Source organism: Natator depressus, chromosome 2 (genome assembly GCF_965152275.1).
Source record: "Natator depressus isolate rNatDep1 chromosome 2, rNatDep2.hap1, whole genome shotgun sequence".
In the NCBI taxonomy this organism is placed as follows: Eukaryota; Metazoa; Chordata; order Testudines; family Cheloniidae; genus Natator; species Natator depressus.
The window spans coordinates 184201212-184224829 of NC_134235.1; the positions used below are offsets into that span (position 1 = coordinate 184201212).

At 48.4% G+C, this 23618-nt stretch overlaps 1 protein-coding gene across 1 annotated transcript in view; it reads right to left on the minus strand.

The window, feature by feature from the left end:
* Positions 1-23389, minus strand: part of TMEM42 (transmembrane protein 42) — a 30846-nt gene extending 7457 nt beyond the window's left edge. The window contains exons 1-3 of the mRNA XM_074943528.1: positions 22612-23389; positions 21615-22032; positions 12141-12741 (exon numbers count right to left, since the gene is read on the minus strand). Of these exons, the coding sequence (XP_074799629.1) occupies positions 12141-12741; positions 21615-22032; positions 22612-23173 (1581 nt within the window). The 5' untranslated portion in view covers positions 23174-23389. The remainder of the gene's footprint in view (positions 1-12140; positions 12742-21614; positions 22033-22611) is intronic.
* Positions 23390-23618: the final 229 nt, after the last annotated feature.

A 23618-nucleotide genomic window follows, 5' to 3' on the forward strand; every position in this document is an offset into this window, starting at 1 on the left:
GGCCTGAGTGGGAAGCCGCCGCCTGCTTCTCAGCCCGCCCCGGCTTCCCGCGCGAACAGCTGATTCGCAGGAAGCCTGGGGGGGCGGAGAAGCAGAGCGGGGCGGCGCGTTCAGGGGAGGAGGCGGAGCGGAGGTGAGGTGAGGTGAGCTGGGGCCGGGGGTGGGGCGGGGAGCTGCCGGTGGGTGCTCTGCACCCACCAAATTTTCCCCTTGGGTGCTCCAGGGCTGGAGCACCTGTGGAGTCGGCACCTAAGGCGCCACTTTGGGCCGGTTAAATTTAGAAGCCCTTTTAGAACCGGTTGTCCCTCGCAGAACAACCGGTTCTAAAAGGGCTTCTAAATTTAACAACCGGTTCTAGCGAACCGGCTCCAGCTCACCACTGCGGCCGGGTAGGGAAGGCTGTGCCTCCCAAACAGCCTGGCCCCTGCCTCCTATTCGCCCCCTCCCACTTCCCTGACTGCCTCCTCCTGGGACCCTCCAACCCAAACCACTCCCCCCCCCAGGATCCTACCCCCTATCCAACCCCCCTGTTCCCTGTACCCTGACTGCCTAGACCTATCCACACTCCCACCCCCTGACAGGCCCCCCCTGGGACTCCCACGCCCTTTCCAACCCCCCGTTTCCTGCCCCCTGACCGCCCCATCCAATCTGCTCCCTGTCCCCTGACTGCCCCCCAGGACCCCCCCCCGCCCCCAACTGTAGCACCGCTGCATGCACGCCGCCACCGTCCCTTTACCATGCCGCTCAGAGCGGCAGGAGCTTGCAGCCCCACTGCCCACATGGCGGTGTGGCACAGCGGGGGAGGGGCTGGGCAGGACAGTCCCACAGGCTGGATGTGGCCCCGGGCCATAGTTTTCCCACCTCTGCTGTAGGAGATGTTGAGCTTCTGAGCAGACTTGGAGCTTCAGTTTCTCAATTTCCTTGGCCTAGATTCCTGGAGAAGTAAAATCTCCTACCCTCCAACTGCATCCAAGCTCCAGATGTTCTTTATCTTGTGGTCAGACTCTAGTTCCTCGGGTGCGGTGGGGGGGGTGAACTGGAGACTGCTTCATGGAGGAAAATTCCCTCAGAAATAAGAAAAGGAGTACTCGTGGCACCTCAGAGACTAACCAATTTATTTGAGCATAAGCTTTCGCGAGCTACAGCTCACTTCATCGGATGCATACCGTGGAAAGTGTAGATCTTTTTATACACACAAAGCATGAAAAAATACCTCCCCCCACCCCACTCTCCTGCTGTTAATAGCTTATCTAAAGTGATCACTCTCCTTACAATGTGTATGATAATCAAGTTGGGCCATTTCCAGCACAAATCCAGGGTTTAACAAGAACGTCGGGGGGGGGGGGTAGGAAAAAACAAGGGGAAATAGGCTTCAATAGAGTGGCTAAGTCATTATGCAAGGTAACCTAAGTTAATTGTATCCAATTTGCAAATGAATTCCAATTCAACAGTTTCTCGCTGGAGTCTGGATTTGAAGTTTTTTTGTTGTAATATAGCAACTTTCATGTCTGTAATCGCGTGACCAGAGAGATTGAAGTGTTCTCTGACTGGTTTATGAATGTTATAATTCTTGACATCTGATTTATGTCCATTTATTCTTTTATGTAGAGACTGTCCAGTTTGACCAATGGCAGAGGGGCATTGCTGGCACGTGATGGCATATATCACATTGGTGGATGTGCAGGTGAACGAGCCTCTGATAGTGTGGCTGATGTTATTAGGCCCTGTGATGGTGTCCCCTGAATAGATATGTGGGCACAGTTGGCAACGGGCTTTGTTGCAAGGATAGGTTCCTGGGTTAGTGGTTCTGTTGTGTGGTATGTGGTTGCTAGTGAGTATTTGCTTCAGGTTGGGGGGCTGTCTGTAGGCAAGGACTGGCCTGTCTCCCAAGATTTGTGAGAGTGTTGGGTCATCCTTCAGGATAGGTTGTAGATCCTTAATAATGCGTTGGAGGGGTTTTAGTTGGGGGCTGAAGGTGACGGCTAGTGGCGTTCTGTTATTTTCTTTGTTAGGCCTGTCCTGTAGTAGGTGACTTCTGGGAACTCTTCTGCCTCTATCAATCTGTTTCTTCACTTCCGCAGGTGGGTACTGTAGTTGTAAGAATGCTTGATAGAGATCTTGTAGGTGTTTGTCTCTGTCTGAGGGCTTGGAGCAAATGCGGTTGTATCGCACAGCTTGGCTGTAGACGATGGATCGTGTGGTGTGGTCTGGGTGAAAGCTGGAGGCATGTAGGTAGGAATAGCGGTCAGTAGGTTTCCGGTATAGGGTGGTGTTTGTGTGACTATCGCTTATTAGCACCGTGGTGTCCAGGAAGTGGATCTCTTGTGTGGACTGGTCCAGGCTGAGGTTGATGGTGGGATGGAAATTGTTGAAATCATGGTAGAATTCCTCAAGGGCTTCTTTTCCATGGGTCCAGATGATGAAGATGTCATCAATATAGCGCAAGTAGAGTAGGGGTATTAGGGGACGAGAGCTGAGGAAGCGTTGTTCTAAGTCAGCCATAAAAATGTTGGCATACTGTGGGGCCATGTGGGTACCCATAGCAATGCCGCTGATCTGAAGGTATACATTGTCCCCAAATGTAAAATAGTTATGGGTAAGGACAAAGTCACAAAGTTCAGCCACCAGGTTAGCCGTGACATTATCGGGGATAGTGTTCTTGACGGCTTGTAGTCCATCTTTGTGTGGAATGTTGGTGTAGAGGGCTTCTACATCCATAGTGGCCAGGATGGTGTTATCAGGAAGATCACCGATGGATTGTAGTTTCCTCAGGAAGTCAGTGGTGTCTCGAAGATAGCTAGGAGTGCTGGTAGCGTAGGGTCTGAGGAGGGAGTCTACATAGCCAGACAATCCTGCTGTCAGGGTGCCAATGCCTGAGATGATGGGGCGCCCAGGATTTCCAGGTTTATGGATCTTGGGTAGTAGATAGAATATCCCAGGTCGGGGTTCCAGGGGTGTGTATGTGCAGATTTGATCTTGTGCTTTTTCAGGGAGTTTCTTGAGCAAATGCTGTAGTTTCTTTTGGTAATTCTCAGTGTACATGCCAATGCAATGCCCCTCTGCCAATGTACATGCAATGCCCCTCTGCCAATGTACATGGCAGAGGGGCATTGCTGGCACATGATAGCATATATCAAACTGGACAGTCTCTATATAAAAGAGTAAATGAACACAAATCAGATGTCAAGAATTATAACATTCATAAACCAGTCGGAGAACTCTTCAATCTCTCTGGTCACGCGATTACAGACATGAAAGTCGCTATTTTACAACAAAAAAACTTCAAATCCAGACTCCCAGCGAGAAACTGCTGAATTGGAATTCCTTTGCAAATTGGATACAATTAACTTAGGCTTGAATAGAGACTGGGAGTGGCTTAGTCATTATGCAAGGTAGCCTATTTCCCCTTGTTTTTTCCTACCCCCCCCCCCGCCCCAGACGTTCTTGTTAAACCCTGGATTTGTGCTGCAAATGGCCCACCTTGATTATCATACACAACGTAAGGAGAGTGGTCACTTTGGATAAGCTATTACCAGCAGGAGTGTGAGTTTGTGTGGGGGGGGGGAGGGTGTGAGAAAACCTGGATTTGTGTTGGAAATGGCCCACCTTGATTATCGTACACATTGTAAGGAGAGTGATCACTTTAGATAAGCTATTACCAGCAGGAGAGTGGGGTTGGAGGAGGTATTTTTTCATGCTTTGTGTGTATATAACAAGATCTTCTACACTTTCCACAGTATGCATCCGATGAAGTGAGCTGTAGCTCACAAAAGCTTATGCTCAAATAAATTGGTTAGTCTCTAAGGTGCCACAAGTACTCCTTTTCTTTTTGCGAATACAGACTAACACGGCTGTTACTCTGAAACCTTTATTTACAGTGTTTGTGCAGTTCCCAGATCCCCCAACAGCTAGTGACCCACAGACTCTCCCCAGGGTCTCCTGGCTTTTGAGGCTTCCTTCTTTGGTAAGGAGACAGCGATACCCTCTCATGCCTCAGCCCAGCTGTCAGTACTTAGCTCAGCATGTTCCTCTGAGCCAGCCCTCATTAGGGCTTGCAGCTGGGCTCCCTGCTGAATACCTGTGTCTCGTACCCCTGGCCGGAGAGCAGGCTGCAACCAGCATTTTGGCAGGGCCTTAAAGGGGTTTACCCCTGCCCTGCCACAGGCCCTGATTTGACTTTACAGCAGGTCTTTGCATACAGCTTGTTGGGGATGGAACTGCACACTGGTCATGTCTACTCAACCCCAGTGAGCCAGTTTATACCTGTGCTCCATTGTTTATACTGTGTCCTCCAGTGGGCTCACTGTAGGCGACTAGGGTGAGATTTTGAAAAGACTCAGCATTGGCCTAACTCTGTTCCCACTGAAGTTAGTGGTAAAGCTCCCTTGAGTTCAACGGATGCCGAGTTAGGCTAAGGCTGAGCACATTTGAAATTCTCTCCTTCAAAGTCCTTAACGGGGTGAGTCCTCCCACTCCATACGCACCACTTCTTTGGTGAGCCTTGTCATGAGGGGTGATTGTGTTCAGACACCAACTGCCTCTTGGGGTTTCTCCTGCTGTGTCCTGGGTCAGTGAGTGCTGGGGTGGGCCTGACGATGCTGAATTTGCTTCCCTTTGTGCTAGCCCCTTCTTCATAGCTTGGCCATCTGCCCCTTTGTATCAGATAGTCTCAGCTTTCTCAGGGGAGTGTTACATTTCTGTATAGTGTTACTGTTGGGCAGGGGGCTGTGGGAATTTTGAAATAAAAACCGAACCTCTACATTTTAACTAAATTCAACATATTATTTTTATATTTTAAAAGGGCCCAACAAGATGTGTCTGTAACAAAAATACTTCTCGTTACCAGGCTAGATGATCATAATGGTCCCTTTTTGGTCTTAAATAATCTACCTTTTCCAGCCACCCTTGCCTTCCATGCTTGCCCTTGTTGTCCAGTATCCCTTGCTAACCTTTGTCTAACACGGGGCTCAACGCTGCAAAGAGTTATTCCCACAGATAGCCCCAATGAAATCAAATGAACTATGCTCTGGAGTAAGCATGTATATGGAAATGACTCTTTGCAGAATCAGGTGCCCTGAAATAAGTCTCTAAAATGCCACGTACGCCTGTGCTGCTATAGAAATAATACATAAAGTAGTGTAGACACAGCTTGCTCTTCATTACCGCATGTAACTCCACATACCCTACACGCTGCCACCAGCAATGTGCACTAAACCCTGAGATTCTGAAATATATGAGGCTAAGAACTGTGCTCCTGCTCAATTCCTGTCACTAGCAAGACAGTTCATGGGTCCACTTGTTACTGTTACAGCTAAAAAGATGAATTGGGTTCTAAATTCTTGTTCAAGATGGAGTTAGAAACAGGCAATTGGGAGAAACAACTTGCTTTTAAAAAAGAAAATCTGTCATGTACTTCTGTACAGATATGGACTGGCTACAGAGCTTGCTTATACACAGCGGATGTGTTCATCGTAAGATCCTTTAATGCTCTGCCAGGTATGGTTAAGGTTAGCTTAAATAAGGTATTTTACAGAGTGGCACCTAGCAAGTGAACAGTACACTAGCGTTTAGCATTCCACTGCACAAAAACAGACATGCTGGTCATCCCTGCTTCAAATAATTAGCAAAGCTGGCCACCATTTTTAATTTTTTTCCAGTCATTATGGAGAGGATCAGCGTTTTTTGGAATTTCAAAATTTTGAATATTTTTGAAAATAAAAAAGGGTGGAGGAGGATATGCAAAAAAAATTAACCAACTCCAATAATTAGAGAGGGTGAATTTCCTATTTCCTGAGTTAGGGCCTGATATGTCCAATCCAGTTTTTTGTGGTTTTTCCTTTGGACCTCAAATTGTTCTAGCCTGTGTAAGTGTCTCTCTCTCATACTTTTCGGTGTGTGCTTTAAAAACTTCACTAACCTCATAATACATAGTTGCTCATTATTTACGTGATGCAAAATAATTGTGGTCTCTTGGCATTTGTAATCCAGCAAGTACAATTTTGGATCTGCCAATAACGTTTGCTACATGACTAAACAATTCTCCCCATGTGGTTTTTCATATTGCCTACACCTGCAGCCTCACCTCTTGATTTAAATCAGAAATAATCTTTTACTGTATGCGTATGCAAATCCAAACCAGACGTGATACATACTTCTGTTTGTAAACATTGTGGTAACTAAAATAGGAAATCAAAATGTAAAACAGCAAAGACCTTTGACCACTGAACAAAGTTAAACACAGCATCTGAGGCGAGGCATGATGGAAATCAATAACTGCATCTAGTTTTTCTTTTAACAAAAGGAAAAGGAAAAGGAAGGAGGAAAAGAACTGGAAGGAGAAGAGAAAGCTCTCAGCAAGAGAACAAATGTTTCCTGTTTATTCTGAAGTGCAATAATATCCACCAATTACATGAAGAATTATGGAATAAAGGCTACAAATAAGAGCATTCTGGGTTGGATTGCAGCCATTTCCCATATCACGCTAGCTTCCTCCCTTGTACAGTTTTATCAAAAATGGCACCAGAAACTTTTGATCCTATTTATTGGCTTTATATTCACAGTTACTGCTGTGCATTTGTCAGTCTCATGTTAACTAGAACGACATTGCGCTATGAATTGCTGAGTTACAGTATAGCATGCTAAGGAATGATTTTGGCATTCATCTAAGAGGAAAACCACCCAGGCATTCCTGAGGAATCGGTGCAGGGATGCTACATCTAAGAGGGACCTCACAGACTTTAAGGTCAGAAGGGACCACGATGATCATCTAGTCTGACCTCCTGCACACTGCAGGCCACAGAACCTCGCCCACCCACTCCTGTCACAGACCCCTAACCTCTGGCTGAGTTACTGAAGTCCTCAAATCATGATTTCAAGACTTCAGGTTACAGAGAATCCACCATTTACACTAGTTTAGACCTGCCAGTGACCCATGCTTCAAAGGAAGGCGAACCCCCAATCCCCTCCGGGTCTCTGCCAAACAGACCCGGGGAAAAATTCCTTCCCAACCCCAAATATGGCGATCAGTTAGATCCTGCGCATGTAGGCAAGATCTACCAGCCAGACATGTGGGAAAGAATTCTCTGTAGTAACTCAGAGCCCTCCCCATCTAGTGCTGCATCACCAGCCATTGGAGATATTTGCTGCAAAGAATCAAATAAGCAATTTATTTTCTGTCACAAAGATACGAACCATGAGAAGAAAAGCCATAACAGCTGAAGGAACAACTCCACAGCCAGTGGTTTCAGAGTGGATACATGAAGGAATCCTGTGAACTTATGATAACGATTTGAATGTATTACAAAGCTTTAGTAGAGAGAGGGATGACCACATTATTTAGAAATACAATGATTACAGCAACTATCCCAGGGCTATCCATCTCTCTTACTGTAGGCCATAGCTTTTGTCTATAGCTCTCACTCCCACGAGTCTGGGTGTAAACACTTCATATTGGTGAAAACACTTAATTCTTTTTTGCATTAGGCCCCGTCTCTAGGTGACGCAATATCAGGAATATACAGGAGGAGTCATTCTGCACTGGCTCAGCCTGTTGTTGAACTGCTCCTTGCTGCTGTCAAGGCTCCCTGTGTAGGGTTTCATGAGTCACAGCATTAAAGGTAAGCTGGGTCTCCAAGGATCACAATGGGCATTTTGACTTCCCCTACGGTGATCTTCTGGTCTGGGAAAAAAGTCCCGGCTTGCAGCTTCCTGAACAGGCCAGTGTTCCGAAAGATGCGTGCGTCATGCACCTTTCCAGGGCAGCCTGCGTTGAAGTCAATGAAACGCCCATGGTGATCCACAAGCGCCTGGAGAACCATCGAGAAATACCCCTTCCGACTAACGTACTCTGAGGCCAGGCGGGCTGGTGCCAGAATTGGAATATGCATGCTATCTATCATAGAATCATAGACTATCAGGGTTGGAAAGGACCTCAGGAGGTCATCTAGTCCAACCCCCTGCTCAAAGCAGGACCAATCCCCAACTAAATCATCCCAGCCAGGGCTTTGTCAAGCCTGACCTTAAAAACTTCTAAGGAAGGAGATTCCACCACTTCCCTAGGTAACGCATTCCAGTGTTTCACCACTCTCCTAGTGAAAAAGTTTTTCCTAATATCCAACCTAAATCTCCCCCACTGCAACTTGAGACCATTACTCCTTGTTCTGTCATCTCCTACCACTGAGAACAGTCTAGATCCATCCTCTTTGGAACCCCCTTTCAGGTAGTTGAAAGCAGCTATCAAATCCCCCCTCATTCTTCTCTTCTGCAGACTAAACAATCCCAGTTCCCTCAGCCTCTCCTCATAAGTCATGTGTTCCAGTCCCCTAATCATTTTTGTTGCCCTCCGCTGGACTCTCTCCAATTTTTCCACATCCTTCTTGTAGTGTGGGGCCCAAAACTGGACACAGTACTGCAGATGAGGCCTCACCAACGTCGAATAGAGGGGAACGATCACATCTCTCCATCTGCTGACAATACCCCTACTTATACATCCCAAAATGCCACTGGCCTTCTTGGCAACAAGGGCACACTGTTGACTCATATCCAGCTTCTCATCCTCTGTAACCCCTAGGTCCTTTTCTGCAGAACTGCTGCCGAGCCATTCGGTCCCTAGTCTGTAGCGGTGCATGGGATTCTTCCATCCTAAGTGCAGGTCTCTGCACTTGTCCTTGTTGAACCTCACCAAATTTCTTTTGGCCCAATCCTCTAATTTGTCTAGGGCCCTCTGTATCCTATCCCTACCCTCCAGCGTATCTACCTCTCCTCCCAGTTTAGTGTCATTTGCAAACTTGCTGAGGGTGCAATCCACACCATCCTCCAGATCATTTATGAAGATATTGAACAAAACCGGCCCGAGGACCGACCCTTGGGGCACTCCACTTCATACTGGCTGCCAACTAGACATGGAGCCATGGATCACTACCCGTTGAGCCCGACAATCTATCCACCTTATAGTCCATTCATCCAGCCCATACTTCTTTAACTTGCTGGCAAGAATACTGTGAGAGACCGTGTCAAAAGCTTTGCTAAAGTCAGGAACAACACGTCCACTGCTTTCCCCTCATCCACAGAGCCCGTTATCTCGTCATAGAAGGCAATTAGATTAGTCAGGCATGACTTGCCCTTGGTGAATCCATGCTGACTGTTCCTGATCACCTTCCTCTCCTCTAAGTGCTTCAGAATTGATTCCTTGAGGACCTGCTCCATGATTTTTCCAGGGACTGAGGTGAGGCTGACTGGCCTGTAGTTCCCAGGATCCTCCTTCTTCCCTTTTTTAAAGATGGGCACTACAGTAGCCTTTTTCCAGTCGTCCGGGACTTCCCCCGATCGCCATGAGTTTTCAAAGATAATGGCCAATGGCTCTGCAATCATATCCGCCAACTCCTTTAGCACTCTCGGATGCAGCGCATCCGGCCCCATGGACTTGTGCTCGTCCAGCTTTTCTAAATAGTCCCAGACCACTTCTTTCTCCACAGAGGACTGGTCACCTCCTCTCCATGCTGTGCTGCCCAGTGCAGCAGTCTGTGAGCTGACCTTGTTTGTGAAGACAGGCAAAAAAAGCATTGAGTACATTAGCTTTTTCCACATCCTCTGTCACTAGGTTGCCTCCCTCATTCAGTAAGGGGCCCACGCTTTCCTTGACTTTCTTCTTGTTGCTAACATACCTGAAGAAACCCTTCTTGTTACTCTTAACATCTCTTGCTAGCAGCAACTCCAGGTGTGATTTGGCCTTCCTGATTTCACTCCTGCATCCCTGAGCAATATTTTTATACTCTTCCCTGGTCATTTGTCCAATCTTCCGCTTCTTGTAAGCTTCTTTTTTGCGTTTAAGATCAACAAGGATTTCACTGTTAAGCCAAGCTAGTCGCCTGCCATATTTACTATTCTTTCTACACATCGGGATGGTTTGTCCCTGTAACCTCAATAAGGGTTCTTTAAAATACAGTCAGCTCTCCTGGACTCCTTTCCCCCTCATGTTATTCTCCCAGGGGATCCTGCCCATCAGTTCCCTGAGGGAGTCAAAGTCTGCTTTTCTGAAGTTCAGGGTCTGTATTCTGCTGCTCTCCTTTCTTCCCTGTGTCAGGATCCTGAACTCAACCATCTCATGGTCACTGCCTCCCAGGTTCCCATCCACTTCTGCTTCCCCTACTACTTCTTCCCGGTTTGTGAGCAGCAGGTCAAGAAGAGCTCTACCCCTACTTGGTTCCTCTAGCACTTGCACTAGGAAATTGTCCCCTACACTTTCCAAAAACTTCCTGGATTGTCTGTGCACTGCTGTATTGCTCTCCCAGCAGATATCTGGGTGATTGAAGTCTCCCATGAGAACCAGGGCCTGTGATCTAGTAACTTCCGCCCCTCCGCAGTTAGGGAAACACATTTGTGCAAAGCCAGCCACAATGTCATGCACGTTACCCAGAGTCACGGTTCTTCTGACCAGGATGTGATTAATGGCCCTTCAAACTTGCATCAACACGATTCCAACGGTTGACTTTCACATTCCAAATTGGTTAGTGACCGATCGGTAGCTGTCTGGAGTTGCCAGCTTCCAGATTGCAATAGCCACCCAATTCTCCACTGGCAGGGCAGCTCTCAGTCTCGTGTCCTTGCGCCGCGGGGTGGGGGCGAGCTCCTCACACAGTCCCATGAAAGTGGCTTTTCTCATCCGAAAGTTCTGCAGCCACTGCTCATCATCCCAGATGCGCATGACGATGTGATCCCACCACTCAGTGCTTGTTTCCCGAACCCAAAAGCGGTTCCATGGTGGTGAGCATGTCCGTGAATGCCACAAGCAAACTCGCGTCATAAGCGTTACTCGAGTCAATGTCATTGTCAGAGTCCTCACTGTCACTTTGGATCATAAGGAGTAACTCGACTGCCAAATGTGACATACTGGTGAGACTCCTCAGCATACTCCTCAGCACTTCAGGATCCATTCCCGCAGACCGAAAGGGAAGACAGAGCGCACAATACAAAAAACGTTGAAAGATGGCGCCAAATGTGGAGGAAGCAAAGGGAATGCTGGGATGCAAACTGATGCATCACAAGGCGTTGGGACAGGACCCAGAATGCACCACACTCCCCGTCCCCTTTCCACAAGCCACAGCGCCAGAATGGGAAGAGGGGCTCTGTGGGATAGCTGCCCATAATGCACCATTCCCAACGCCGCTGCAAGTGCTGCAAATGTGGCCACGCCAGTGCGCTTGTCAGTGTGGACACACTGCAGCGCATTCCCCGCTGCACTCTCGGAAGGCAGGTTTAACGCACTGCGCTCTACATTTGCAAGTGTAGCCAAGCCCTGGGACTTAAATTCTTGTCAGTTTCGTTTTCACAAGGGAAGAGGGACACAGAATAGAACTGCTTGGGACAGCAATACCGGACACAGGGTGCACACTGAAGGGTCTTGCAATATCCTTCTTTTCTCTCTGAAAGGATGGCTCACAGCTTCATCCAAAATATGGCCTGTCCTTTTAATGGAAAAACTTTACCCCTAAGGAAAAAGAAAAGGAGTACTTGTGGCACCTTAGAGACTAACCAATTTATTTGAGCATAAGCTTTCGTGAGCTACAGCTCACTTCATCGAATGCATCACGAAATGCATCACTGTAGCTCACGAAAGCTTATGCACAAATAAATTGGTTAGTCTCTAAGGTGCCACAAGTCCTCCTTTTCTTTTTGCAAATACAGACTAACAGGGCTGTTACTCTTTACCCCTAAGCACATCCACAGGAGAGGGGACAGGTATTTAACGTACTCCCAAGGGGAAGGCTGCCCAGTCAGCACCTTTGGATATTACCCTGCTCCTGACAAAGCCATACCCAAGGGTCGGTGGAGCATGTTCACGTTTTATCGGAGCTCTGCCTGAGCTCCCCCGAGGCACGAGGAAGGGCGAGGGGCTGACTGCTCCGGGATGGGTGCGCGCCAGCGTGGCTCTGGGCAGCCGGGAGAGCAACTACAGCGGTGCTGGGGCCCCTGGGGGGGCGGGGGGAGACCGGCTCGGGGGCCGGCGCGGGCACGGACTGCGCGTCTCTTCCAGGGCAGATCACGCAGGGGCTGGTTTCTCCGCCTCCCCGCGCCACCGCCCCCGATGGGGGAAGCGGCGCTCAGTGGCCAGCCAAGGCCGGGAGCAGCTGCCCGGCTCTTACCCAGACACAGGCGCCGGCGGCCGCCTCCTCCCCTCCGGCCGCAGCGGCACACGCCTCCCGCAGGTAACCGGCGCCCAGAGCCAGTTTAGCGGAGCAGGCGGCCAGCGCCCCCAGCAGGCCGGCCACGGCCGAGTGCGCAGCGCCCCAGCCGGCCCGCATCGCAGCGCGACCCCCGCCCGGCGGCGAAGCCACGTGGCGAGGCAGCCGGCGGCTCTTCCGGGTCTCTGGCGAGCTCAGGTCACGTGACGGCCCGCCCCGCCTGCTGGCTGCATAGCGGCCCCGCTCCAGCTCTGAGCTGCCTTGCCTGGGGGGGAGGGGCGTCAGCGGCTCCCGCCCCTGCACTACTCTGCGCACGCGCTGCAGCCGGCTGTGGGAGCGAGGCTGGTGTGGTTGCCTGACTGGGCACGTGGGAGCTTTGCCCTGCTCGAGCGCCTTTGCGCGGGAGAGGGTCTGCCGGGCTTCGTCCCACGCGCGGCTACGACCAGTCACATCCGAGCCATCGGGGCCTGCCGCCTCCTGCTGCTGCGGCGGCTCGACCTGCGTTTGAGCTGAGATCGTTCCAACCAGCTCTTGTCCGGTAGGGTAGCGCTCTGGGACCCAGCTGTTGAAGGAGGTGTCCTTGCTCATCAGGGCTGGTGTAGGTCCCAGAGGAGCTGGATCATTTCATTACTGATGAGTAAGGCTAGGATTTAGTCAAGGGTATTTTTAGTAAGAGTCACGGGCAGTGCACACAAATTCAGGGGCTGTGAATACCCTTGACTAAATCTTAAGGGGGTCACTGCTGGGGGGGAAGCCGGGGGCTGCTGCTACTGGGGGCTGCTGACAGCGGCTGCACCGGCCGCCCAGAGACCACTGCTCAGGCAGTCCCCTGGGCCAGCCGCACCGGCTGCTGCTTGGGAGGCTCCTGGCAGCTAGCCCTGGGGACTGCCTGAGCAGTGAGCCGATGCAGCTGGCTGCGGGGCCGCCAGAACAGCTGGTTGCAGAGCCCCTCCAGCAGTGGCTGATGTGCCCAGCCCCGGGGCCACCTGAGCAGCTGGCCCCAGAACCAGCTGCTTGGGCGGCCCTGGGATCAGCCACACTGGCCCCCGCAGAAGTCACGGAGCTCTACTGATGGGGAAAATAAAATACTTCACTTGAGAAGAGCAGTCCATGTGTTCCTCAGATTGGCCCCTGCTCACGAAACCTACCTTGGCTGCCACTATGCTCACTAATTCTAGGCTGAACCTTTCTAGGGAAGGTTAAATACAAAAAAATTTGGTGGCTTTTCAGCTTGAGTCATAATGAGACAATCTGGTTCTGGACCTCTTCCAGGCTACTTTGCTTTATGAAGACTGCTAACGTGACAGATCTGTGGTCAGTGACTGCTGGGGTCTGATGGCCAATGATCAATCTTGGTCATGCTCCCTTTGTGAGCTTCCACTGGCACTGTTGAACATAGAGTGTTGCTGTTGTAAATAAGGACCATCACACATATTCCATAATTGTTTCCCTGTACATCAAGTTATGCCTGGAAGGCGGTGGTAATGGCCTAATAGTACTCACTCATAGGCCAAATTTAATACACCCCAATGCTGTTTTTGTGTGTGGCTTGTTTGCATGTTGATATTTTTTTCTTTTTATATACATGGAGACTTTTCAGCCATGCATCAACACTAGAAATAGGAAAGATCAATTAAGCTCACCTCGCCCCTCTACCTTCCTGGGCTATCCTAGGACACTGAAGGTAAGATTATACCCTTATGAAAAGCACAAGGAAGTCTTTAATGACCACAAGTTGTCATAATACTGGGTTAACAGCAAACACAAAAAGTGACAACTTCAACAGCACACGCCCCACACTAGAGCTTTGGTTCAGTACTATATATATAATTTTTTTTTTTTTACAATTTTAGTGGGTTGTGTTTATATACATATAATATACACACATTTTAACAAATATATAAAGGGCATAGGTTGTGGGGAGGGGTCAATTTTCATGGTTTATACAATGTTCAACGTTCTGGTGGAAAATTTTTAGATGCAAACAAGATAGCAAAGACTATAGGCATGTGGATAGGTGGCAGGGTATGTAGAAGAGAGTGATCAACATCTTCTGAATTTTGAAATTTCAATTTTTAAAAATTACTAATAATATTCCTCTCTCTCCAGCACACCAGCTCTAGTAGACAGATATAATGCAAAACATACATTAGAACAAGAAAACACATATAACTAACCCGAGTAGCCATATTATTCTACTGTTGTTTTCCACTCCCCCATTTTTCCTCACCCCTTTGTTCGTATTATTGTATCATGTCAATTTTAGACAAGGCGAGCAAAGAGCACCACCTACTTACCTACAGCACTGAATTTTTCCTGGAGAAGAACGGACAAGGTCCCACTCTGTTTAGCTTGCAAAATGAGAGGCTCACAACCTGAGGTGGTAGGTTTACTGGCCAGAATAACCACAGTCAATTTTGTGGAGGTCTTAAAACAAAAATGTAGCCCCAGCTCATTTCCCTACCTCTCTAAACAGAAATTCCCCTCTGTGTGCAGATATAATGGCTCTTCCATTGAAATGGAGCTCAGCTGTCCTCATGGAACCGTCTCTCCTTTCTGAAAGGGGAGAAGGGGCATTGTTCCCCTATCAGCCCTGTGGGGATTACCCAGTAAAAGCAGTAGAGCTCTTTGCTTTTGCTGTAGCAACCCTCTGCACTGCACTGCACTTTTTTAAAGGGGGATCCAAGGAGAGCTACAGTCAGATGTGGCTCTGGTAGAGCAGCTCTAATGAGGCTGGACTGCCAAGGAGTGGAGGACAGGAGCTGTTGGAATGTGTATGGGTGCATAAGGTCTTCACCCAGCTGGTTCTCGCCTCCTGCAGACTCCAGAGGATCTGCCGAGTTCTGCAGCAGAACCACAACTCATTCAGCTGAGGAGCACAGGTAGGTAAACCTTGCCACCCCCAGAATGAGTTGGAGTCATAGTTTGGGGGAACCTCCATGAGAAGATCCTGTAACAGATGCCAGCCCTCCCTAACGTCCCATAATTCTTCCAGTTTCAACATAGTAGTTATGAAATTACTAATTGTGGCTTAGATCTATTAATTTTGGATTCACCACCCAAGTCACAGGCTGTGGTGTTGTGCTCTAGCTGCCGCAAGTGGACTCTGCTGGACTATGTTAACATGCTCTAGGTACCGAGTGCCCTAACCCCTGCTGACGCTCACCAGTTTGCCTCTGGCTCAGCTCCCACTGCGCAGACTGCAGAGGAGGAAAAGAAGCTGGAGGGGCAGGAGGAGCGGCGGTGGCAAAGAGGGAACGAAACAGAGGAGGGAGAAGAGATGGATCATCCCAGGAGGGACCTAGGCCTGGCCATGATAATTAAAGGCCGTCAGTGGCATAGAAGGGCAGCTTTCTCAAGGCTGCTCCTTCCCATGTTTGAGGGTGGGAAGGATGAGGGGTGCAGTGAGGAGGGGGTAGGTCCCCCCTTGGTCACAGATGCAGAGGGGAGGAGCAAGAGATCCCTGTTTCTCCAGCAGGAGGAGAGATGGGTTGAGAGAGGTCCATGCAAACTCCCTAATTTTATTCATGAACATCCCTAGACAGGGGTGTGTGCAAAGGGGGGCAAGCAGGGGCATGGCCCCGCCAATAATCAGCAGTGGATGCAGAACTCCTCCCTCCCAGGGCTGTGGCAGGGAGAGCGAGAGAGCTCTGCCCACCGCAGCCCCGGGGCTGGAGGAGTTCTGTGCCCCTAGCGTGGAGGATTTCTGCATTCCCCACCGGGCCCTGGTGCAGGAGCTCACTCTCCCCGCCGGTGTTGGAACTCGCCCCGGGGTGGGAGGAGTTCTGGGCTCTGCACTTGGGCCCTGTGTCTGGAGGAGCTCTCTGCTCCCCTCCCTTTTTCTACTATGTTTTTGATTACTAACATGCAGTGTGCAAACTCAGTGAGCTCATACATGTAACCTCATGTTATGGGGTTATGGATGCACGTGTGCCTATGTGGTTTGCATATGTTCCCCCCATTAGGTTAAGGAACCTGTATTCCAGGTGCATTACAGGTACAGTTCATTGAAATGGTGAATATACTGCCATTTATTTCTTTGCATATGATGTATGTGCGTGTGACATGGTGTAATGTGTATAAAATGTGTGTGTTTAATGTGCCCCCCACCAAAAGCAGTAAAATTTAAAATTCCTGCACACGCCCCTGTCCCTAGAAGTCTCAGAGCAAGGTTGGCATCTCTGTTTGTCTGAAAGAGTGGTGGATCCAGCCCTTCTGAATGAATGATACACTGAATCCAAATTGTGTACAGAAATGGGTAAAAAATGCAGAGTAGTTTACATGGAAAAAATTGTCAATTTTGAAAAAAGAAAAATTTTTTGCAAACCAGTTCTGTATTGTGAACTGAGAGCTCTAGTTGAAAGACCACTTCCTACTTCTGCAATCCAAACTATGCCTAGGAGGTGCCTCTCCAGACACACAGAGCGGAAAGGTTTTCTAGGAAGCATTTCAATGGTTTAGAATATTTGAAAACAGGAGTCTGAGGTGGATGGAAATATTAATTCTTTAATAAGTATAACATCTACTGAAGGCACAAAATGGAGTTAAATAGCAAAACAGAACATTTTTAAATACATAAATTCCTTAACTGCATAGAACAGCTGCTTAACAAGACCCACAGATGTATATAAAATATAGGAGTACTTTACCCTGCTGTCTTATCCCTATCCCTAATATATTAAACATTTGTGCTGAAAGATCTAACATTTTTTTCTCATTCATGTACCTAGAAAGCTGTATAACTCATTCATTTAAAAACACATTGTTCGTGGAATAGATCACTACCATAGGCTAATCAGTATTTTTATAACACTGTAAATATACAGTAGGGCTTTTCAGAGGAAAAAAGACAACATCCCTACTCCAAAGACCTTACAATTTAAGGGACAGATCCTGCACATGCTTACCACGGGGCATAGTGCTTTCTTGTGGAGAGCAGATCTGGAGATTATAAGGGGACTACTCTCAGTAGCAGTCAATACACTCAGTAGGGTTTGAAGGATCAGGCACCAAGTTAAGAGACAACTTGACAAGGGATGGTAATACACATTGGAAGGGGAAGGGAAAAAAAGGGTTACATTGATAAGAGCCTGTGGTTTTTTTGGTTAACCATGAGTGTTTCTGGACAATTTGGTAAAAACAACAACAAAAATTTGTCTCAGATTGCCAGATAATAAAAGTACAGGCTGAGACAAAACAAGACTTTCCTATGCATTGTAGGAGACAGATTCCGTGAAGACATTCTATCACTAGCTAGCGGTCTTCTTCAACAGAATCTCAGCTGGCTTTGAAAACATTTACATCACCTTCCATTTGGGTTATTTGCTTTCGTGCGCCTCTTCGTTTTGTTTCTTAGTTTCAGGTAGGCCCTGAAGCAGACACAACCACATAAAAATAATAAGGGGAGGAGGAAACAGAAGTAAAAATTAGGGCTGTCGATTAATCGCAGTTAACTCACGCAATTAACTCAAAAATTAATTGCAATTAAAAAAAAATTAATCACAGTTGTAATCGCACAGTTAAATTTCAAGTGGTATTCTGTTGTTTATTAAATATTTTGGGTCTTTTTCTACATTTTCAAATATACTGATTTCAGTTACAACACAGAATACAAAGTGTACACTGCTCACTTTATAGTATTTTTATTACAAATATTTGCACTATAAAAATGATAAACAAAAGAAATAGTATTTTTAAATTAACCGCATAAAAGTACCGTAGTGCAGTCTCTTTATAGTGAAAGTGCAATTTACAAATGTAGATTTTTTTTTGCTATATAACTGCACTCAAAAAAACAAAACAATGTACAACTTTAGCACCTACAAGCCCACGCAGTCCTACTTCTCATTCAGCCAGTCACTAAGACAAGTTTGTTTACATTTACTGGGAGATAACGCTGTCCACTTATTTACAGTGTCACCTGAAAATGAGAACAGACGTTCCTATTGCACTTTTGTAGCCGGCATTGCAAGGTATTTACGTTCCAGATATGCTAAACATTTGTATGCCCCTTCATGCTTTGGCCACCATTCCAGAGGACATGCTGATGACACTCGTTAAAAAATAATGCGTGAATTAAATTTGTGACTGAAGTCCTTGCGGGAGAATTGTATGTTTCCTGCTCGGTTTTACCTGCATTCTGCCATATATTTCATGTTATAGCAGTCTTGGATGATGACCCAGCACATGTTTGTTTTAAGAACACTTTCACTGCAGATTTCACAAAACACAAAGAAGGTACCAATGTGAGATTTCTAAAGATAGCTACAGCACTCGACCCAAGGTTTAAGAATCTGAAGTGCGGTCCAAAATCTGAGAGGGACAAGGTGTGGAGCTTGCTTTCAGAAGTCTTAAAAGAGCAACACTCCGATGTAGAAACTACAGAACCCGAACCACCAAAAAAGAAAATCAACCTTCTGTTGGTGGCATCTGACTCAGATAATGAAAATGAACATGTGTCGGTCTGCTCTGCTTTGGATTGTTATCGAGGAGAACCCGTCATCAGCATTGACACACGTCCCCTGGAATTCTGGTTGAAGCGTGAAGGGACATACGAATCTTTAGCGCATCTGGCGCACAAATATCTTGCAACACTGGCTACAACAGTGTCAGGCAAACGCCTGTTCTCACTTTCAGGTGACATTGTAAATAACAAGCTGGCAGCATTATCTCCTCCAAATGTAATCAAACTGGTTTGTCTTAGGGTATGTCTACACTACGGAATAAGGTCAAATTTATAGAAGTCGGTTTTTTAGAAATCGGTTTTATATATTCGAGTGTCTGTGTCCCCACAGAAGTGCATTAAGTGCATTAACTCAGCGGAGTGCTTCCACAGTACCGAGGCTAGAGTAGACTTCCGGAGCGTTGCACTGTGGGTAGTTATCCCACAGTTCCCGCAGTCTCCGCTGCCCATTGGAATTCTGGGTTGAGATCCCAATGCCTGATGGGGCTGAAACATTGTCGCGGGTGGTTCTGGGTACATATCGTCAGTCCCCCCTTCCCTCCCTCCCTCCGTGAAAGCAAGGGCAGACAATTGTTTCGCGCCTTTTTTCCTGAGTTACCTGTGCGGATGCCATACCACCGCAAGCATGGAGCCCGCTCAGGTAACCGTCACCGTATGTCTCCTGGGTGCTGGCAGACGCGGCACGGCATTGCTACACAGTAGCAGCAACCCATTGCCTTGTGGCAGCAGACGGTACAATATGACTGGTAGCCGTCCTCGTCATGTCCAAGGTACTCCTGGTCGCCTGTGTGAGGTCGATCAGGAGCGCCTGGGCAGACATGGGCGCAGGGACTAAATTTTTAGTGACTTGACCAGGTCATTCTCTTTAGTCCGGCAGTCAGTCCTATTGAACCGTCTTATGGTGAGCAGGCAGGCAATATGTCCTTCTGCACCGTCTGCTGCCAGCCAAAGATGTAAAAGATAGATGGAGTGGATCAAAACAAGAAATAGACCAGATTTGTTTTGTACTCATTTGCCTCCTCCCCTGTCTAGGGGACTCATTCCTCTAGGTCACACTGCAGTCACTCACAGAGAAGGTGCAGCGAGGTAAATCTAGCCATGTATCAATCAGAGGCCAGGTTAACCTCCTTGTTCCAATAAGAACAATAACTTAGGTGCACCATTTCTTATTGGAACCCTCCGTGAAGTCCTGCCTGAACTACTCCTTGATGTAAAGCCACCCCCTTTGTGGATTTTAGCCCCCTGAAGCCAACCCTGTAAGCCGTGTCATCAGTCGCCCCTCCCTCCGTCAGAGCAACGGCAGACAATCATTCCGCGCCTTTTTTCTGTGCGGACGCCATACCAAGGCAAGCATGGAGTCCGCTCAGCTCACTTTGGCAATTAGGAGCACATTAAACACCACACGCATTATCCAGCAGTATATGCAGCACCAGAACCTGGCAAAGCGCTACCGGGCGAGGAGGCGACGTCAGCGCGGTCACGTGAGTGATCAGGACATGGACACAGATTTCTCTGAAAGCATGGGCCCTGCCAATGCATGCATAATGGTGCTAATGGGGCAGGTTCATGCTGTGGAATGCCGGTTCTGGGCTCAGGAAACAAGTACAGACTGGTGGGACCGCATAGTGTTGCAGGTCTGGGACGATTCCCAGTGGCTGCGAAACTTTCGCATGCGTAAGGCCACTTTCATGGAACTTTGTGACTTGCTTTCCCCTGCCCTGAAGCGCATGAATACCAAGATGAGAGCAGCCCTCACAGTTGAGAAGCGAGTGGCGATAGCCCTGTGGAAGCTTGCAACGCCAGACAGCTACAGGTCAGTTGGGAATCAATTTGGAGTGGGCAAATCTACTGTGGGGGCTGCTGTGATGCAAGTAGCCCACGCAATCAAAGATCTGCTGATATCAAGGGTAGTGACCCTGGGAAATGTGCAGGTCATAGTGGATGGCTTTGCTGCAATGGGATTCCCTAACTGTGGTGGGGCCATAGACGGAACCCATATCCCTATTTTGGCACCGGAGCACCAAGCTGGCGAGTACATAAACCGCAAGGGGTACTTTTCAATAGTGCTGCAAGCTCTGGTGGATCACAAGGGACGTTTCACCAACATCAACGTGGGATGGCCGGGAAAGGTACATGACGCTTGCATCTTCAGGAACTCTGGTCTGTTTCAAAAGCTTTAAGAAGGGACTTTATTCCCAGACCAGAAAATAACTGTTGGTGATGTTGAAATGCCTATATGTATCCTTGGGGACCCAGCCTACCCCTTAATGCCATGGCTCATGAAGCCGTACACAGGCAGCCTGGACAGTAGTCAGGAGCTGTTCAACTACAGGCTGAGCAAGTGCAGAATGGTGGTAGAATGTGCATTTGGACGTTTAAAGGCGCGCTGGCGCAGTTTACTGACTCGCTTAGACCTCAGCGAAACCAATATTCCCACTGTTATTACTGCTTGCTGTGTGCTCCACAATATCTGTGAGAGTAAGGGGGAGACGTTTATGGCGGGGTGGGAGGTTGAGGCAAATCGCCTGGCTGCTGGTTACGTGCAGCCAGACACCAGGGCGGTTAGAAGAGCACAGGAGGGCGCGGTACGCATCAGAGAGGCTTTGAAAACCAGTTTCATGACTGGCCAGGCTACGGTGTGAAAGTTCTGTTTGTTCCTCCTTGATGAAACCCCCCGCCCCTTGGTTCACTCTACTTCCTTGTAAGCTAACCACCCTCCCCTCCTCCCTTTGATCACCGCTTGCAGAGGCAATAAAGTCATTGTTGCTTCACATTCATGCATTCTTTATTCATTCATCACACAAATAGGGGGATGACTACCAAGGTAGCCCAGGAGGGGTGGTGGAGGAGGGAAGGAAAATGCCACACAGCACTTTAAAAGTTTACAACTTTAAAATTTATTGAATGACAGCCTTCTTTTTTTTGGGCAATCCTCTGTGGTGGAGTGGCTGGTTGGCCGGAGGCCCCCCCACCGCGTTCTTGGGCGTCTGGGTGTGGAGGCTATAGAACTTGGGGAGGAGGGCGGTTGGTTACACAGGGGCTGTAGTGGCGGTCTGTGCTCCAGCTGCCTTTGCTGCAGCTCAGCCATACACTGGAGCATACTGGTTTGGTCCTCCAGCAGCCTCAGCATTGAATCCTGCCTCCTCTCATCACGCTGCCGCCACATTCGAGCTTCAGCCCTCTCTTCAGCCCGCCACCTCTCCTCCTGGTCATTTTGTGCTTTCCTGCAGTCTGACATTATTTGCCTCCACGCATTCGTCTGTGCTCTGTCAGTGTGGGAGGACAGCATGAGCTCGGAGAACATTTCATCTCGAGTGCGTTTTTTTTTCTTTCTAATCTTCACTAGCCTCTGGGAAGGAGAAGATCCTGTGATCATTGAAACACATGCAGCTGGTGGAGAAAAGAAAAGGGACAGCGGTATTTAAAAAGACACATTTTATAAAACAGTGGCTACACTCTTTCAGGGTAAACCTTGCTGTTAACATTACATATATAGCACATGTGCTTTCATTACAAGGTCGCATTTTGCCTCCCCCCACCGCATGGCTACCCCCTCAACCCTCCCCCCTCCCCGTGGCTAACAGCAGGGAACATTTCTGTTCAGCCGCAGGCAAACAGCCCAGAGGAATGGGCTCCTCTGAGTATCCCCTGAAGAAAAGCACCCTATTTCAACCAGGTGACCATGGATTATATCTCCCTCTCCTGAGGATAACACACGAACGGATGTTGCTTGAACGCCAGCAAACATACACTGCAATGCTTTGTTGTACAATGATTCCCGAGTACGTGTTACTGGCCTGGAGTGGTAAAGTGTCCTACCATGAAGGACGCAATAAGTCTGCCCTCCCCAGAAACCTTTTGCAAAGGCTTTGGGAGTATATCCAGGAGAGCCGCGAATGCCAGGGCAAAGTAATCCTTTCACATGCTTGCTTTTAAACCATGTATAGTATTTTAAAAAGGTATACTCACCGGAGGTCCCTTCTCCGCCTGCTGGGTCCAGGAGGCAGGCTTGGGTGGGTTCAGGGGGTACTGGCTCCAGGTCCAGGGTGAGAAACAGTTCCTGGCTGTCAGGAAAACCGGTTTCTCCGCTTGCTTGCTGTGAGCTATCATCTTCTTCATCCCCAAAACCTGCTTCCGTATTGCCTCCATCTCCATTGAAGGAGTCAAACAACACGGCTGGGGTAGTGGTGGCTGAACCCCCTAAAATGGCATGCAGCTCATCATAGAAGCGGCATGTTTGGGGCTCTGACCTGGAGTGGCCGTTCGCCTCTCTGGTTTTCTGGTAGGCTTGCCTCAGCTCCTTCAGTTTCACGCGGCACTGCTTCGGGTCCCTGTTATGGCCTCTGTCCTTCATGCCCTGGGAGATTTTGACAAAGGTTTTGGCATTTCGAAAACTGGAACGGAGTTCTGATAGCACGGATTCCTCTCCCCATACAGCGATCAGATCCCGTACCTCCCGTTCGGTCCATGCTGGAGCTCTTTTGCGATTCTGAGACTCCATCATGGTCACCTCTGCTGATGAGCTCTGCATGGTCACCTGCAGCTTGCCACGCTGGCCAAACAGGAAATGAGATTCAAAAGTTCGCGGTTCTTTTCCTGTCTACCTGGCCAGTGCATCTGAGTTGAGAGTGCTGTCCAGAGCGGTCAAAATGGAGCACTCTGGGATAGCTCCCGGAGGCCAATACCGTCGAATTGTGTCCACAGTACCCCAAATTCGACCCGGCAAGGCCAATTTAAGCGCTAATCCACTTGTCAGGGGTGGAGTAAGGAAATCGATTTTAAGAGCCCTTTAAGTCAAAATAAAGGGCTTCATCGTGTGGACGGGTGCAGGTTTACATCGATTTAATGCTGCTAAATTCGACCTAAAGTCCTAGTGTAGACCAGGGCTTAGCAATTGGCTGAAGAAGAAGTAGAACTGATTGGACTTGTAGGCTCTAAAATTTTTACATTGTTTTATTTTTGAATGCAGGATTTTT